Source organism: Leptonotus elevatus, chromosome 3, assembly GCF_054856555.1.
Source record: "Leptonotus elevatus isolate MCC_2025b chromosome 3, RoL_Lele_1.0, whole genome shotgun sequence".
NCBI lineage: Eukaryota > Metazoa > Chordata > Actinopteri > Syngnathiformes > Syngnathidae > Leptonotus > Leptonotus elevatus.
In genome coordinates, this window is record NC_141241.1 from 9,747,048 (window position 1) to 9,766,556 (window position 19,509).

At 42.7% G+C, this 19,509-nt stretch overlaps 1 protein-coding gene across 1 annotated transcript in view; it reads right to left on the reverse strand.

Annotated features, from left to right (window-relative positions):
- Nucleotides 1–2,126: 2,126 nt before the first annotated feature.
- hcn4 (hyperpolarization activated cyclic nucleotide-gated potassium channel 4) overlaps nt 2,127–19,509 on the reverse strand; it is a 112,219-nt gene continuing 94,836 nt past the window's right edge. The window contains exons 7-8 of the mRNA XM_086071668.1: nt 12,546–12,710; nt 2,127–10,189 (exon numbers count right to left, since the gene is read on the reverse strand). Coding sequence (XP_085927794.1) covers nt 7,701–10,189; nt 12,546–12,710 — 2,654 coding nt within the window. The 3' untranslated portion in view covers nt 2,127–7,700. The remainder of the gene's footprint in view (nt 10,190–12,545; nt 12,711–19,509) is intronic.

A 19,509-nucleotide genomic window follows, 5' to 3' on the forward strand; every position in this document is an offset into this window, starting at 1 on the left:
AGCACATTTAAAGGAAACATTTTAAATAACTTGTTTACCGGTTGGTGGATCTCCGTGGTACCTGCCCATCTATCAAGTCCAAAATTCTCAATCAAGCAAACCTTTTGTTAACTGCCTATTTTTGAAACTATGTGTGAATTTACATAAAATCGCCCACACACACACGAGTTTCTCCACCCATGACTGGGCTGTCTAAAAATCTGTCATTTTCAGATCCGGGCCACCCGACTGCACAGAAAATCAGATTAGCTTTAGCGGGGTGGGAATGGTTAAATTAGCCAGTGTTGGTCTGATTCGTTTGTCTAATAAGACCATAAAAAGTCGTTAGTCATTAGAAAAAGTCACTGAACTGGCAACACTGAGTGGCTTTCGCTAACAGCCCTAGCTCCACCCTCAGTGGTCACGATAATGGGCCGCCCTCCCAAAACTGGTGTGATTTTTAACCAGTCTAACAAGTCTTCAATAATTTTGTGTCCTTTGCGTATTATGGAGAAATCTCATTTAATCATATCTGAATTAAATGTCAATTCTAAGGATAGATAGGAACAGACGAGAAATTGGATCAAATTGGACTAAAGGGAACAAGTTAGCCTAACTCAACTCGACTTCTACCTCTTAGTGAAATGCCTAATTTCCCGTGGATCAAAATGCAGGTTCGATTTCGCCCCTCTAATCCTCAATCACAGCAAACGATTCCATTCTTGTGCATCGCTGATTCATCAACCAATAGTCACGCGCCAGCTGGGCAGCACAAAAGGGAAGTGGGAGGTAAAGATTAGGTGGCGAAATTGGAGGTGCAGCAAACAGAAGGTTCGATATGTGAAAAAGAAGGATAAGCCCACTGCTAACTTCGGATCCAAGCACAGCACAGCATTTTCGGATTGAAGTTCACACTGTCAGTCTTAAAAAAATACAACTGACTGAAAATGCCATTTTAATTAAAGGAACCCCATTTTGGTGCATACAGACTCAAGTATGAATGAATAGTTCAAGGTCGGTGGTAAAAATGAAAGCCTATAAAGTTAGCCGGACTGGAATCATTTTCTAACATTTTTATGGAGCGAAGGTTGTAAAATGTTGAACAGTCACGCGGGATGTTAATAGAAGTGATCTGTGGAATTGGGTGCAGGGCTCGGTGGCATGATGTCTTTCCACTCACTGACTGTCGATCCACTATTTTTCTATCGTGATTGTGCTTATTAGGGTAAACTGGAGCCAATCCCAAATGACTACATACTCAACACAAATTTGGGCAATTTAGAACAGAGCTTCTCAAACTTTTTACAGGGAAATTTATTCCAAGGCCACCCTATAAAACTTAACGGCCATTTTGGATAATTGCCATGTGTAGCCCTCAATTCCATAGGAATTATAATTTGTGTATTTTTTTGTGAAAACGGTCAACACTAATAACAAATGTATATTTTAATTGGAAAAGTTTTAACTTTTTTTTTAAAGAACAAATTGCAATCTTTACAAGAACAAAAACCACAGCCACTGATTAAGTCTTTAAGCATTCACTGCCATTGACGACTATAGACGTCAAAGATCCATTACTGGTCCATTGGCAGCGCAAACTCTTCACAAGCGGGCCTGAGCCAAGATTTGTGCCATTGCAAATTTATCTAACCTAAAATCAGATTTATAGGATCTGGTTCTATTGTTACCGCAGTGTAAACGTAGCCAAACTAGTCCTAATATTCATCACTACTAAAGAACCTTGTGATCAGTTGCATTAAATCAGCCATTTCTTAACATTTCCTAAAATTGGCTAATAAAAATGAATTTATTCAATTTAAAATTGACATTGTAGGCCCGGGGGCCAGATCTGGCCCGCTACATCATTTTATGTGGCCTGCCAAAGCTAATCAAGCAGCTCAACTTCCATAATGCTTGCTGAAATTTGTATTAAAATTGCAAATTGTTATATGTAATCAATAATAATGTTGAGATCAGAGGTGGCAAATCCAGGTCCAGAAGGTAAAAACCCTGCCACAGTTTGGCATTAGCCCCAGGTGCTAGCTAGCTAGCTCCCATGGTGCTGGTATACCTGCTAGAGAACTAGCAAGCTAGCTAGCATCAGGGGCTAAAGCCAAACTGTGGCAGGGTTTTTACTTTCTGGACCTGGATTTGCCACCTGTGGTTGAGATATTGCAAGATTTTTCTTGTGACAAACCACTTGTTTTCCATAATCTGTTCTGTTTGTTTTGTAGACTGTACGCAATTTATATATGGTTATAAAGTCATAATGGCAAACCGTAACCACAATGAGTTAGACGCCTGACCTGGTCTTGTTAACAATCAAATGTAGTCCTGAGCACAAAACTTTGCCCACCCTGCTAAAGAATACCAAAAGAGAGCAATGAATGCTCTTGTCCACACAGGACAGACTTCCAAACAAGATGGCTGCGAGCGTTTGGACACGACACTGTCAGCTTTTGTGATCCTTCCATTGGCCTTGTTTTGTTCCCGCGCTGCCCTCAAACTGCCGTGTTCCTCTGACGGGTGACGGGGAGACATCATGAAAACGGTTTGCTGCTTGAGATAGCGAGTCAGCCTCGTTGTTGTTTTTCTTTCATTCGCTCCTCTCAAAAGCCTTCCCCGTGTAATTCCCAGTAGCCATACTAGTACGTTACGCAAATAGTCTTGGAGGATGGAAATAGCAAATCCCCGTCCTTCAAGTGGAAACATTGCTGTCAGTTGAACATTTTGTTACTCCAGTTTTGGTTACTTTCATAGTTTTTACTCGGAAAGACGGATTACGCAGTCTTCTGCCAGTTGCCAAATGTTTTTGACTTGGAGGATTATTATTGCGAAACTCCGCCCAACCCAACTTCTTTTTTTTATTTCCATTACATAAATGCAAAGCCACACGGTCATCAATAAAAATAAAAATAAAAGTCTTATCTTCATCAACAAATTCCATGCTTTTTAGCCAGATTTTGCAAAGATGGTGTCATCTCTTGTAAGAAGTTACATCGGAGAAAACTGTAACGAATCAATCCCATCCTTGTGTTGATCTAAAAGATCAGACTGATGCCTTCTGGCGCTTTAAAAAAAAAAAGAAAAGTCGTCACTATCTACTAGCTCACATTCCTTTGCATGCTTGCGCACCAGCACAATTACAGGATGTCCTCCAGTGACGAGTCTCCGATCAGCGTGAGTACCCAGCCTCTTTTTGTCTTCCCCTCAGTGCTTCCACGTCAACACCTTCAAACCTTTCTAAGGTCGCGCTGTGCGGAGGGAGGGGAGGTAATTCTCCCCCAGACTCCTCTTGCGGCAATCGCAATCGATTCAGCCAAAGTTGAAACTATTTTTAGCGTTCACTCCATCCTCCGTCCTACCACACCCAGGGCTCGGTTTCTGCAACCTTTGGTCCTCTGCATGGCGGTAAAGTAGACTCACGGCACGACTTTCCACAGTTATGAGTCACACTAGCACTGCAGCAGACCGGGTGAATGTTTTTTTTTTCTTTCTTTTCTTCAGTTTGGGTGCTTGAGTCACGAGAAGAGGAAAGGTAAGCGATGTATGATGTAATTCCGTAACTTGGTGCAATCACACTTTGAAAAGCTTATGAATGTAGTGGTGTGCAAGCGTTGGGCGAACTTTTTAATAGAATATCGAACAGGCTTTGCAAGTTGTAATTCAAGCTACATTTGTAAGAATACGTCTCTAAAATTGTGGGTAACCATGGTGAGAGTTAGAGCTTTGTGTAAGTTTGGATTGTTATTGGGCGTTGTCATTTTTTCGTTTGCGTTCTCACTGGCTCCTACAAAAATCAAAACTTTCAAATCCAAAATTAAATTGAAGGTCGAATACGGCGTAGCAAATAGTATACAATCTTTACATTACCTCAAGAATTGAACACTATGTTGCACTTTCCTAAAAAGAAAATATTCTCGCGGTTATATTTTCATCCCTCCATTTTTGTGCTTATCCTCATTGGGATCACTCCGGACACATGTAAACAAAAAACATTAACACTCACATTAACGGCAATTTAGGGACCATTTAGCCTTCAGCTGCGAGGCAAAGTGGTCTTCAAAATTCACATATCTGACTTTTACAGTGCAAGAAAAAACATGGTATCAACTCAAATCTCTTGAAAATTAGGTCTCATAAGAAAAGTGTTATGATATCGACTACCTATATTGAAGAAGATATCGGTACAGTGTTGGTACTTATATTGTCGTTTTTAGCTCTGGAAAATCCAATACTTATCAGTCTTCATCTCAATTCTTAAAATGAAAGCAAACTACTATTAGCACTTTCCAAAAAAGAAAAGGGAAGAAGACATTTCTAAAAAAAATTTGATTGCAAAATCCAAAATTCTGTTTTTCTCAAACAAGTTGCCAGGTAGCTGTAGATGAGTCCAATCGTAATCAGCTCTACTTACTACAGACTTACTACAGCTAATCGGTGGAAAATTGCATCTGAAGGGTAAGTTGGTGAGGAAAAACTTGACGTGCTGGAAAACACTGACTACAATTTTGGAAGTAGCAAATTTTACTCCGTTCCGCAGTGTAATTAGTTTTATGTTTTGCATTTTCTTCCCCTACTAATGTGTACATTGATGTATATATATAATAATATTCATAAGGTATTCTAATAAAGCAATGCCTATATACTTTTCAGATAAATACCTTTCAGATTTGGTTTGTTTTCCTAATGTCAACTTTTGTTTGTCATATTCTTACCATTGTTGGTACGTATTGTCTATTACCAGTGTTGGTATGCGCTATCCTTACCATTATATGTATCGTTTCCTTTTATTCTAATGTTGGTAGAAAATTGACTGATGTAATGCAATTAACAATTCTTTTACCTGTGGCAACAGTCATGTATGAATATTTATTTTTTAGTATTTTTGTTATTTTGTGTCAATGATAATTGCCTATTCAGTTTTGAAACAAAAAGTTGCGAGTCAATTTTTTTGACCGAAGTGGCGAATGCTTTTGTTTTACATTGAATGTGTAAAAAAAAAAAAAGTTTTCTTCTTCCCATTCTCTTTCAGGCATCCTGTTTCTACATTAAACATGTTCTTTACGTCTTTGTTATCAATGTCAATTGGGATATGTTGCCTGAAATAAACACAAAATTAAATGCAAATACGTACCGAATGATAGTTTTGCCGCCCCCTTGCAAGCCGAGTTACTCGTCGTGTTGATACGGATGTATTTACATCGGCAATCAAACTCCTGCATGTGAAATGACGCCTTGCTCATTGGAAATCAAATCTTAAGAGCATTACGAATCATCCTCGTTGCTATTTGATTTGCATGCGTGTAAATACGTATGCGGCGGTGTCACGTCCTGCGTGTTTGCTGCACCTCATTACAGGCACTTGTGGGGAAGCGTTAATGAGGGGGAGATGGTCACAGAGTGCCTGTGTGTGTGTTTGTGTGTGAGACTCCATGTTCGCCAGTGAGGGTCAAGGGATTACAAACATGTCTTGTTAAATTAGGCTGCTGTGACTGAGTTGATGGGGACTCAGCTGTGGGAGAGAAACCTGCTGGACCTGTGCGTACCGGTGATGAGCCGCAGACCAACTAGTTGAAGCACATCCCCTTTCTCCTTGTCTGTCCACCTGCTCATTTTTGGCTAAAATGGCAATCAAGCCAAATTTGGGCATTTTCTATGCCTTTGCAATCAAAAGGCCTGATCTTCTTAAGTCTCTTGAATGGGCGGCGTGGCTCACTGGTAGAGTGGTCGTCTCCCAACCCAGAGGTTGTGGGTGAATGAGTAGTCGAATGTAAAGCGCTGTGTGGGCCTTGTAAGGTGGAAAAGGGTTGCATAAATTAATTTACTATCCTGAGGGATTAACCTGTGGTGTGGGGCGAGTTAAGATTTTTCCTTCCCAATCTGCTAATTAAACCTGTTCAAACATGCGTTGGTCTACTTGAGTACTTTAACAAACTATACAATTTTTTTTAGGATATTAAAAATGATGTCTGTATTAAAAAAAAAACAGTCTAAGAAAGGGCAATGACTATTGGTTGATGGTAAAGAATTTGATCGACTGAATTGATTGGTGATTAATCCTGTCTTGAAGCAACAACATAGAATGCAACCATCAAAGACTCCCAACTACTTTGCTGTTAAATTTTCAGCTATGCGAAGTTGAGCTACTGCGGCTCTTTTGTACAAGTCCATCCGTAGCATGAAAAAAAAAAACTGAATTTAGAACATTCAGAGAGATTCTCCCATCTCATTAAAATAGTGTAATAATAACAAATGCGTGGAGACAAACAGCGTTCAAACTGATGTATGCTTCCCTGCACCCAAATGGTCTCAACTGTACCAACATTAGTTTACACCTGCTTTCTGCTACATTTGACGTATTGCATTATATCATTGGTGAAGATGCTACTTGAACTTACCAAATCTTATATCTAGGTCATTGTAGGCATGCAATAATGCTAAACAAGTCCTGCCAAAGGCCACTTTAACAACAGAAAAGACTGCTGATGAAAACACGGCCAATATATTGAACCCGATTGCCATTTTTAAGTGACAGAACAGTCTTGTTTAGTGCTACAGTACTTTTTTTTTGTTTTCCTGTGACAAATGTACATACATTCAACATCTTAAAGAGACGTGCCCCATGTTGATCCGATAGCAGCCAGAGAAGAAGAAATCATGCGCATTCTCTGCAATGATAATTTAATTTAATACACAGTTTAGTCACTACCGTGAAGTTGAATTAAAGGCAGATGGACTTCCTACAAAGGAGTCTGGTTGCCTTCAATTCCAAATTTAGAGGGTAAACCACAGCTTCTGTCGCACCGATGACCGAGATGACTGAGAATCAACATAGACAACCTGTGGTTAATGAAAGTCCTACTACGTTTTTTTTTTACGCGGGAAAACAAATGAAAAAAAAGGCAATGTCTTGCCTTGCATCTGACTGTTCTGCTGAGTCGCACACTCGCGCAACACAAACAGTCGCACACATTCAGGTAGAACGAAACGACACGGGCGTCGGCATGATTTTGGAAGACAAAGTGAGTTTGTTGGGACACACATGCTGCAGTTATCCCCACATTGAAATGGAGGCTAGCTCACTAGCGCCCCTCTTACATCCTGCTTTCAAAAACATCATCGTTATTATTATTACAATAAAGTGATATAAAATAAGGGGTCGAAGGGTGTGTATATAATGTACTGGAAGTCTTTTTTGGTTTCCTAAAATCTTTTCATCATAAGGTTTCAAAAGGTATACACACACACATGATAAATAAGCACAGTCTATACATTTGAGAATCGACAATATGCGATCCCGTATGACATGTATCATTTTAGCAAAAAATGTAGATCACTTTTGTTGAGACACACAAAAAGCCTTGGATGCAGGTATTAGTGCATAGGTGCCTGCAGACAAAATGAGTATTTGTGTATTGAACTGCCCTCTCCCATAAAGAATAGACGGTCCTTTAAATAGAGATCATTTTCACACCCTCCTTGATGAACATATCACTTAAATATACCTCTATCTATATACATGACATATAAATAAGAATAGGACAAAGCATAAAACAGTGTTACCTGGTAAAGTGTCTGTTAAATCACAGCAAATTGAAGGTCAAATCAAAGGCGGAACACAGTGACGTCTGATAAAGGGAAACAAAACCAACCCCAAACGTGAAAAAAAGTTTGTGCGTATTTTAGTTTGGAGGAGCACAGGAGGGTGTGATCAATCCTCACAAATTGGAAGGAAGCTTTGAACGGACAGCTTGAGTTTCTAGATCTGATGAGTAGGCAGAGGAACCCCTCCGGAGCGACGGAGATGGCGAGGCTCCGGGGGAGTGAGTCTGATGGGGGTGGCCCGGAGAAAGCTGGATTGGAGGAGTCATATGACCGGGAACTGAGCTGCAGGGTTTGGATTTTAGAGTGGGCGAGGAGAAGGGCGAGGGGTAATGACCTGTTTCCACAGAGGAGCAAGCAGTTTGGTGGCCTAAGGCCTGGGCCACCTCCTGGGGAAGAGATGGGTGCGAGCTAGTTAGCAGCTTTAGATCTTCAGAAAAACGACCGGGCTGCGGATCTCTTCCTGCAAAGTGTGTTTGGACCGTAGGATGTGAAGGAAGTGAGGATTGAGGCATGAGCAAAGAACCGTGGGATCCTGTGGCACAGGATAGGTCGCTGAAATGGAAAGTCCTGCTTGTCACAGGGCTTTGAATAGTTGGGCTCGGTGCCACCGGAGTAAGGCATGGCGAGGCGTTGGCTGATCCGTACTGGGCCAGGGAAGCCAACGCAGACCTCTCCAAAGACAACTGCTGTGGAAGAAATCCAGACTGGAGACCTGCCAGGCTAAAATGTCGAAGTGATGACGGTGAACCCTCAGTGGGCTGTTGGCCGTTCTGCCCTTTGCTTGAAGATGGGAAGCCATGTGGAGGAGAGTGGAGGAGGTTCAAGCCACTTGTAGTCCTGCCTCCTCCAGCAAATTGTTGCAAGGGGGTCACTTGAGGAGGCTTGGAGGGTGGCTGGCAGTAGAGAAGCTGTCCTGGCATGGGGCTGGAAGAGACAGTAGATATTGGGCTCTGACAGCGGGTAGAAGAAATAAGTCCGTCTGTGGCCCCACCAGAGGCCCCACCTGAAGAGCCACTTGCTACATGCCCCCCTACTGTGCCCTCTGTTGACCTGCTTTTATATGCTACAATACCCCCTGCCCCTGGCCCACTTGAACCTACCGCTTTGTAGCTAGCTGCAGCTACATTGGAAGCCCTTCCCAGAGATCCTCCTCCAGGATTTGATATCAGACAGTCACTCGAAACTCCGATAAGGTGACTTACGGCTACTCCTCCAGTGGATCCTCCAGAAACTTTTGATCCAATAGAGGGCCGTGCTAGAGATTCACTAGTGGTCACTGCTACAAGTAATTTTTCAGAAGTCCCACCTACTGACCCACGGGAAGTCCTCCCTAATGATCCTGCGGCAGTTGTCGAGACCAGTAAATCTCCAGAGGTCTCTTCCGCTGTCCCAACTGAAGGCCTACCGGATGATCTTGCAGCGGTAGTTGATACCACTGATTCCAAAGAGGTCCCTTCCAATGAACCACCAGAAGCCCTCCCTAATGATCCACCAGTGGTCAGCCCTAAGAGTAGTTCTCCAGAAGCCCTTCCTGTTGATGCAAGCAAGACCCCTGGCAAAGATCTCCTGGCTGAATCTGCTACTGACACACAGGTAACACCGCCTGAGACCCCTGCTGCTGATTTGCCACAAGCACCACCCGTTGATCCTTCAGAAACTTCTCCCAATGATTCCCCTGAGAAGCCCCCCACTGATCCACTGGGAGCTGCCCCCAATCTAAAGACTTTCAGTGAACTAGCTTCCGCCGGCGCAGCTGTAAAGTCCTCGCTGGCCCATCCGCCATCCCTTCCACTCACCCTTTCCAAAGACCCTCCTACTGCCCCACCCAAAGGCCAGTCTGCTGCACCGCCACAGGCGCCGACGGCACTTCCGCTCAGTCCCGACCCTATGCTTCCACCTGTCGATGTTTGGTGGAAGAAATTGGACAAAGGCGGGGTGGTGGAGCGAAAAGGCTGCTGATGCTGTGGTTGCGAGTGCAGCTGCGCCAAACTTGATGAGGGCGAACCGGACGACGAGTACGGTCTGCGAGGTACCGCCGAGGACCCGCTCACGTCAAACACGGACTTTGTCTCATTCAATCCGCGGTGGCCTCCAGTACCTGAATCCTGTTCGCCAGAGCTAGTTGCCCCTGAACCTGATGCTACATGCTGAGCCTGAAAAGAGGCCAGTAAAGACATGTCTACGCCGGTGCGCCGTTTCGAAGGTGTGCTGTCGGGAGAATCTCCAGCCGACCCAGGAGCTGGTGATGATGGACCAAATGTGTGAAACTTCTTTTGCCGACTGGGGGGATCCTTCAGGGACCCCAACATGGAAACTGGAGGCCTGAAGAGAGTCGTCGGGAGGTGGGGATGGTGTGTGAGAGCGATGGCAACTGAGGTGGTGGCGGCAGCCGCCTGGAGGGGCGCCTGGATTAGTGGCGCCCAGATAACAGGTGTTGGCGAAGGTGGCGTCTGGGGAGGGGCATTCTGCAGGAGGTGGGCACAGTGAGCCATGTCCCTGTCGTGCTGCACAATTTGTTGGATGATTTCATTCTCGTGATAGTTGAGGACGCCCGAGCTGAGGTCATGTTGCACCTTATGCTGCAGGATGGAGTTTTTCTTGCCTGTGAGAGCATTCCGAGAAACAGACAGACAGTAACAAGGAAAAAGAAAGGAAAAGCAAAAAACAAGAATGAGTCAATCTTGTCAGCTGATAGTGCTCAGCTGACATTGTCGGTGTACTCGAGCGACAACCTTATTTAACAGCATTTCTTGCCTGTGGAATCTACCACAAAAAGAGCAACAGAGTACAGAAGAATCGCAGCAAAATGATCAGGGAAAAGATGACAGTGAGAATGCGGAATGCAATGGAGACGACAAAAAGAGAAAGATAAACAACAATAAACGACAGGTGGGAGACAGCCACCCAGACAGGAGCTCTGAAAGCATGGACTGCCTCAAGGTGTAGGTGGTCTATGTCTCAGTAGCTCTACCAGTGCGATTCTATTGTAACGTAGGGACGAAATACAAACAAACCCTTCTGCGAGTTTATGCATATTTTATGATTTACTGTATGGGATGATTTGAGGTTTTTATAGCCTCTTTATAGCAGTTATTCTGAGGTTTTACTTGCTTTAGGATAATTATTGGCTTGAAGTCAGCTCTGTCAAGGGTAAGCAAGGTCAAATAGACAAGTTGACTCCACCTCCCTCAGAAACTGCACAAAAAACTCTGACCTCTAAGTCCATTAGCCATAGTTGAGCGGTGACAGGGTCAATTCGCGGGCCTGCCATTCTCAATTCCAGCCTGAGAGACCCCGAGATATTCCAAATGCAATTAGACGCAGATCAATCCGTCTGTTATAACTGGTGGCTATATGAGGCTGAGGTCCTTCCTCTGAGGACGACCCCCCACCATCCACCTGCTTGCTAATCGCTCGCAAAACCTCTAATCAGATTGTGCAAGTCCATCAACGGAGTCATTAATTTGTGCGTCAGCGCTATACGGTACGCCGGTGACTTTATTATGGGAGAGAGGGATGCACAGGGAGGAGGAATGGCCGCACACAGGAGAAAATCTCTTAGATCACTATCAGCCTACCGTATATTTTCATAGCAGCCATTTGCTTCAAAGAGTCTCCCCCAAAAGGAATGTCTCTCTCCTTGCTAAACATAGCTGAGGATAAAACAGAGCAGGCGAGCGACGGCTGAGTGATGATACGGACGTGCCTCTCATTGTGAATATTTTATTTGCAGAGGGCTTTGAGTAGACTGATGGATATGCTGAGAATATCAATTGTCTGCATTGGGGATCAAACAGGGAATTTGTAATGTCTATATATTCAACAGCTTTGACCAAAGTTTTCAACAGCTTGGCTGAATACGCAAACGAAATTCTGGCTGTAAAATGTTCACAGGAGGTGAAAGAATGAAGAAGTCACTGATGAAAATCTCATTAAATTTACTAAATACCCCTCCATGAGCAAACACATCGTCAAAGGCAATGTAAACACCGTTTTGTTTTTAAGGCCAAAATATAACAGATTTAACAGAACAGAACTCAAGCCAGTACATAGTGTACGTACATTTGATAATACATTGTTAACATATTTATTTAGACCAGTGTTTTTCCAGCCTTGATTTAGCCAAGGCTTAATCAAGGTTTAATCAAGCAAATTTGGATTTGAATGAAAGTTGGTGTACTTTTTGCTCGTGACGGTACAACACTAATTCTCTAATTTTAGGTACATCGGAGCAGGGATTTAGGTGCTATGGTCAAAGCCGCCCTTAAACCCTTATATCTCAGGAACTATTGGGTTAATCTGCACAAAGCAGATATTGTTGGAAAGGGAATTCAAAAAAGATTCCAAATTGCATATTTGAGTAACCTTTTCACCTTTAGATTTTCTTTGTACTTGACGTTTTGTTATCGTAGCATTACAATTTTTTCTCTCGAGAATAGGCAGCAGTTTGACACCAATGGCATTAAGTTGCATGTGGTAGTTTTTTTAAATTGTCGCTAGGATTACGAGGGAGTGCTTGGATTTTGTCGTTGTTGTGGTTTTGATACCGTACTGTGGGTTAGGGTGAGGTTGGTGGAAACGTGGAGTAAGAGAGAAAGGGACTACGGATGTAAATGAGCTGTATGCTAAATCTGGCACATTTACGCACATTTTGTAACAGTGAATGTGTATTGTCCCTTTCAAATGGTAAAATGGTAAATGGACTGCTTTTCATATAGCGCTGTAACGACATCATATGGTGCCCAACGAGCTTTACAATTTAAGCCTCACATACACACACACGCACGCAAATCGAGGGTTCCGTGTCTTGCTCAAGGACACTTGGACATGTTCACCAGGCGTGAGGATCGAAACCCACAACCTCACGGATAGGAGACAACCACTCAACCACTGAGCCATGCCGCCCCAATCACGAAACAATAAAATGAAAAATAACATTAAATGAGACACATCCTTACCAATCCTGTCAAGTCTGTCCAGGGCAACTGTCTCAAAGGCCCGCCGCATCATGGGATACTCCTCTAGGACCTCGTTGAAGTTGTCCACCGACAGCGAGTAGAGACGACAGTACGTGTCGGCTCGCACGCTGGCCGTACGTCTGCCGCGTGTCAGCAAACAAATTTCTGGAAGAAAAATAAAACAAAAAAATCAGGACATTTGTGAAGTTATTGGTATGTCATCATTAGGCGCTAACATGCTAAGGCTTGAGTCAAACCAAGCGACACTCCCAGACGTTATTTTGTATTGAACCAAAAACAGCATGGCGTGATTGTCAAGGAAGAAGAAGCTTGCCATAGCCACTTTAAAGTATCCCAAACATATAAAGAGAGGAAAAAAGGTAAGAAATGAAAGAGCGCAGATATTTGAAAGGATTTTGGCAATAATTGCATTCACTACACTTGTGTACAGTATTTTGGGGGGAAATCTTATCAGCCAATGAGCATCCTGCGGAAGCCGTGTACCAAATACCCGACCATGTACATGACCAAAATGAATAAAATGACTTTTTTACCCATTTGCTGTACATCGTACTGGTTCTTCTAAAACAACTCCAACTAACATACACGTACACAAAATTTGAACTTTGGTGCAAAAATATTTCCACAGCAACAAAACCACAACTCCCCTGAAACAGTGAGGTCTGACAGGCGTCATCTGCCACAAGCGCTCAACAAACTAATGGTCCATTTAATAGGTTTGCACTACAGTAGTACGGCACTCCTGCGCCGAGTTTGTACATCTGCCTGTACAGTGTGCAGTTATATGTATGCGATGGGTGTGTGTGTGTGTGTGGGGGTGTGTGTGTGCTGGTGTCTGCACAGAATGAGTATGCATGCATGCATGATCGCGCCGCTGTGAGCATGTTTTATTCATGAGAGCTTTTCAGTCTAAGTGGCGCTGATAACAGAGGCTATATATTCTATATACATGCATATGCGGATATGAATTCACCTACAAAAAATGCTGTAGATGCTAACATTTTGGGTTATTTCTTTGTATTCCGCGTGTTTGTGTGTGTGTGTGTGTGCGTCTATTTCATCAAATAGCTCTTTCAGTGTTCATCTCCTTTCCTGCTATCCCACTCTCCCTTTTCCCAGAAAGCCATTTCCCGTTTATCCCCTTCATATTCCGCATGTTGGCAAACACGCGTACACACATAGACGGCCTCCCTGGCGCGCACGAGGCCACGTCTCCTTTAATCAATAAAAACATTTGTAGCGCCGGCTGTTGTTTACATTTGGCTGCGAGGGTATGACGGCGCCGCGTGAGAACGCGGGTGCGAGGTGCAACACAATGATGCGGCTGCGTTAAAGGCTGGTAACAATCACGGCCCATCACATCAACGCTGCTCACCGCCACGATCCACTTTGCGGGGAAAAAAGAGCGGAGGCTTCTCGCTTTAACTTTCTCACCTGCATTGCTTCATATCCCAAAATTGATAGATAGAGGTTAGCAAGTCTGGCTCATAGTATCGGAGGTTTGAGATTTGCGGAGGTCGATCGGTGAAGAAAATATTTGTATGAAAAACACACTGACGCAGTCTTGCACCACTGCGCAAACCAGTTCATTGGGCGCTGTTCCTAAATTGCAGGATTTTTGTAAACCGTAAAAACTCTATTGGTCTTTCAAAAGACATACTTCCTCTTTAGACCACAATCACGTCGCGTTTGGACCAGCGAGGACTCAAGACGCTCAAGGCAAGACGAGAACTAATTGCCCTTACTCCTCTATTGATAATAATAATAATAATTTCCAATAGCCTTTGTATTTGATCATTTATGACTCAAACATCTTCTAACTCGTAGCTTAACACTTTAGCTGTTCACAATGTGTACACTTACAAGCCTCTGGCCAATAGTTTTCAGACTGGATCCGGGGTCAAATTTCGCACCCTCTGTCTGCGGATGTGACGTCATGTGCGCATTGTGTCTGCGAATGCAGTTTCCTTTTGCGGCCACAGGTGGCAGTTGCGATCAGAAATTAAATTTTCCGCCTTCAGCAGCTTTAATATTCCATTGTCTAAAAGAGCAAAACACATCTAATACTTTGTGAAAATAACATAACCACATGGGAAATAAATAACAGCATTGATTTCTGAACTTGACCAAATTTGGATTATGAGGTTTCGGGCCAATGCCAGCAGTGTGTGGAAGATGGTCAAACAAACACGCCCTGTAGGTGGCAGTAAGGTGCATTAAATGGAGATTAACATCTGCTAAAGAAGAAGCCGTTTTTCCATATCTACACTTTTATAATAACCAAATAGGAAATGTATGTTGTCCCGCAAGATGTCGGCATATTATAATCCTTATAGCTAAATCATGATCTTTTCAGTTAATAGAGGTTTTACAATGTTGATCTTGAAACATAATTTATCTATAGATTTCTTTCTATGGGGAAAAAAATGAAACCCAAACAAATCAGAGTTTATTCGCTCAGAAAGGTTCCTTGATTGATTGATTGTTTATTTTCTTTTAATTGTATTATTATTTTTGTTTCTTTTGTGTTGACTTTCATAGTTATGTAGGATAAGACTGGGAGACCAGTCCCGGTGTACCCCAATTAGGACAAACACTAGACTATAGAAGGCTGGGAGGTTCTGTGCCTTTAACTGTACAGTAACTGAGTGGAGCGTTTGTGTTAAGTTAGGAACCAACATTAGGTTTTCATTGGGAAAGGAACCATATTTGGTAATGAAAATGGGCTCAACACCTCATGATCATTTAGTCCAAGAGGAATTGCCCTTGTCGCTCAGCTAAGAAAGAGGGGGGGGGGGGGGGGAATCACCAATCAAAAAGTACCCAGCCTCTTGCCCCAAATCAGCTGGGAGCTCATGAGGGCAAAAGTTTTAGAAAAACGAATGCACGTAGACACAAAACAGTCGAAACCACTCAAATGAATGCATCAATCGGTGGTGCATGGATCATAATGTACAGAATCCTAAATTCTGATGAAGTGCAAAGTAGTTCTGAGAATATGTGGACGGCCGGCGGAAGGCAGAATATGAGTGAGGAACATGAAGTGCATATGAAAAGAAGAGATGGCTGAGCAGAGCATGGCCAAGTGGAGAAGACAGCTGTGAATAGGCCAGTATATAAAAATACCCTTCTGTGTGCGAGTGTGTTTGTGCGTTGCGTGCACAGTAAGTGCTTGCTAGCGGGGGCAGCCCCGGCTGTGGCTGCACCGGCAGCGGTAGCGCTCCGGTAATCCCCTCTGGAGAGGAGCGTCGCAGCGCTGTATTAAATCCTCTTGTCCTGTGGCTTTCTGGATGAAGCCGGCGGGGCCAAGATGAGCTGCTAGGGCTGCAGGCAGTCAGCCCTCTGGCCTCGTGGACGTGTCTTTGCACACAAGTCAAGCTCACACTCTTAGCGGGGGCCGTACCAGAGCAGGGTAGAGGAGAAGAATGAACTGCGGTTGCGTTGAGAGCCACAGCAAACACGCTCAAGAAAAAAAAAAGAAGAAGAAAAAAAAAAAAGATACCTCAGAGCAGGGCTAATGTCCTGAAACGGGGTTTTAAGTAACACAGACTGCAAAATAGGATGAAACTTAACATTCAATACAAAAGGGCTACAGTAAATTAAAATAAAATAAAAAGAAGAAGAGAATATTCAGTTTTTTGCGCGTTTACATGGCCTTTCAAAACCTGAATATTAATATTTGGGTTATTCGCGGTTACAATAAATTCTCACCAGGAACTATTTATAACATTTTTAATCACTAGTCAATGTGCTGAGTGGTGGTTGTGTTATTATTGCTTTGGCTTATAGTCAAGTTTCCATCCAATTGTTTCCAATTTTTTAAGCGAATTTACTGAAAATGCGCAAAATGGACACGCGACTTATGCCCGTTTCCATCTGTTCTTCTTTTGAGAATATTGAGAGGAGACTCCTTCTGTATGCTCAAGAATAACATAAACAATTATAAATACGTCTTTGGGACAATTAAAACACTTAAAATAGAACACATTTATACGTTTTTGGGAGCAAATTAGTTAAATGGATTCAGGATTTGTTTTTTAGATGGTAAACGAACAGCAATCGCAGATTTGGGGCTGCGAGTCCAGGAAGTACTATTTACAAATATAGTTTATAATGTATTATTTTTGATCAGTTAGAAATTAGAACAAAAGGACAAATACAAATAAAAAAAGCAAAATATTACTGCATTGTTCACTTCCTCGGTGGCTTCTGTGTATTTTTCATGATTTACAATCAGTGGATTCATGAATGGAGCTGCTCCCACTGCTTACTTGTGACTCATCGTAACGCTCCCGAAATAAGAGACAAGGCCCGCCCGGTTCAATGAATTTTGCCTGTCATCTTATCAAACCCAAGTCATCGTCTTATTCTCCCATCCTCATCTGCAAGCGTACATTTCTGAGCGGCCTGAGCAACAATGAGATGATTCGTAATCAGCCGCCGACCGTCATTTGGGGCTGCGGCGGCTCCGATGAACGCCACACCAGTCGCAATACAAGATAACCGGCTGCAGATTAAACATCTCATTACGCGCGATATCGTCCAATGTGAAGCATCGTTTGGCGAGTGGGGACAAAAAAGGGAGAAAGTCTCCTCAGATGAGGAGGAAAATGAATGTGGCTATACGCAATGAATTTTCCCATCGTGTCTGCTGGTGTATCTGGCCCGGCGGAGATATTCGCCCGCCAACGTATTTGGCGAGAGGCCAATCTTTTTCTTCCACACTTGCGAGACAAAGCATTCATCAAAATTGAATGACACCAAGGAAAATTGGATCCTGCTCGATGAGAGAAAAAAAAAAAAAAGGGAGCTGGGACAGAATGTTCTCTGACCTTGGTGAGAGCATACCAAGGTCAAAGCTACCCATTAGTGCCTACAGTAGCACTTACAACGGGGTGACAGGCGGGGGCGATATATAGTTAGGCAAATAGTGGACGCGGCTTTGATTTACTCAACTCTTTAGGAGGAAAGCCATTATTTACATGTTAAAATTGTAAGTGTATCACGATTCAAGTGAAATTGGAATTCAAAATAAACTTAAACAGAACTAGCCTATGAACGGAGAAAATTACGCTTATTAGCATATTTTTTTTCCTTATGGGAAAAGGAAGTTGTCTATTTGAAGGAGGCATTTACTGTATTTGTCTTCAACGGATGACACACCTGGTGACTAATTGAGGCATGGTATCTGTTACGGAACATTAATCACAAAGATAAGCAAACTCTCCACAACAGAGGGTTGAGTCATAAATGGTAGAATTTCAAAGTGATATTAGGCGGCACATGGTTAGCACAAAAGCATCAGTGTGGAGTTTGCATGTTTTCCCAGTTTCTGGGTGGGTTTTCTTGGGGAACTGAGTTTTCCTCTCACATTCCCAAAAAGTAGGTAGTGACATCAGTGGTTTTTAACTCATTTGCTCCCAAAAACGTATAAATACGTTCTATTTTAAATATTGTAAGCGTCCCAAAGACATATTTATACGTTATTTATGTTTTGAAAAAATAAAGTTTTTTTCATAACATATTATTGTCAAAAAATACAAATTTGTGAGGACTTCTACTTTAACCTTGTTGGAGGTACTGAACCCAAGAGTTTCCTACCCACATTCACCAAACCATAATTTCCAACTAAGTACAGTGCATCCTGAAATATCGCCTTTAAATCAGGTCAACAATCTTGGCCTCCAATTAAAATGCACCATGCAACTCTCCAAGCGACTAAGTTCAAATGACCAAGATGACCACATGGCAGCTGAAAAAAAAAACACACGAGAACATCGCACCATCTGTTTGAATGAAAAAGTCTGGAACATTCAGTCCCGAACTGATTTTTCCCATCCGGTTTGCATGTTTCTGTGAATACACAAGATCTTCATTTTCCGCCTCATTTGAGATCCAGTCAACTTGCAATATACTTGACACTCACTGTGTCATTCATGTCAGGGGCTACATGCTCTACGGACAAACAACGTTCACTCTGTCGTTGTTTATTGACTTTCTCTTGACTGCATCCGCTCAGGAGGCGTGGGGGGGAGCAGCACAAAAGTCGGTCAATAAAGCTGTCTCTTCCTGAGGTAATGCACTCGCCACACAGGCGGAAGAATTTCAGGACATACAACATACATTGCTGAGGTCATAATGCATAATGGTATACCCTTCTGTTCAACAAAAAAAATTGTGACGGCATATTAGGGCCATGTATAAATATACATATTCTTAAGAGTGCGGGGGCAATATTCCAAGAAAAAAACTCTTAAATTTGCGACTTGTGGCAGATTTGCGAGAACAAACTCAGAAACTTACGAGAAATACACGTGGCGTCGCTATAGTCTAATGTGAGGATTCATTAGTGGTTAATGGGATACTGTTCATAAAATGAAAAGGCAGGATGGAAACAGATTCATTCCTAATTTAAACTTTACTCGTCATACACGGCAGCAAGAGCGACAACACTTCCTGATCCCTTAACTGCTGACTAAACACTAACCAATCAGAAGCTAGCATACTTTAGGTAAATGCAACTTAGCTACAGTAATTTCTGGACGACAAGCCGCTACTTTTTTCACTTGCATTCGACCCTGCGGCTAATGCAAAGGTGCGGCTTATCCATCAGATCACAAGGGGGCGCACTATGTATATATACACACAGGAGAGACAGAACGAGAGCGAGACAATTTGTGAAAGAAAGTGGCGGGAACCCGATGCGGTAACATTAAAACATCTGCGGCTTACAGTCGAGTGCGGCTTATATGTGTAACAAACTCGAGTATTCCCCAAATGTAGCTAGCGCGGCTTATAGTTAGGTGCGCCTTGTAGTCCAGAAATGACTGTACTTGTACAAAAAAATTAAACATTTATGAATGTGTAAATAATAATTCTGGAAACATAAATGTCCAAGTAAACATTTATTTTAACAAATTAACTTAAATGCTTGATCCTCAGG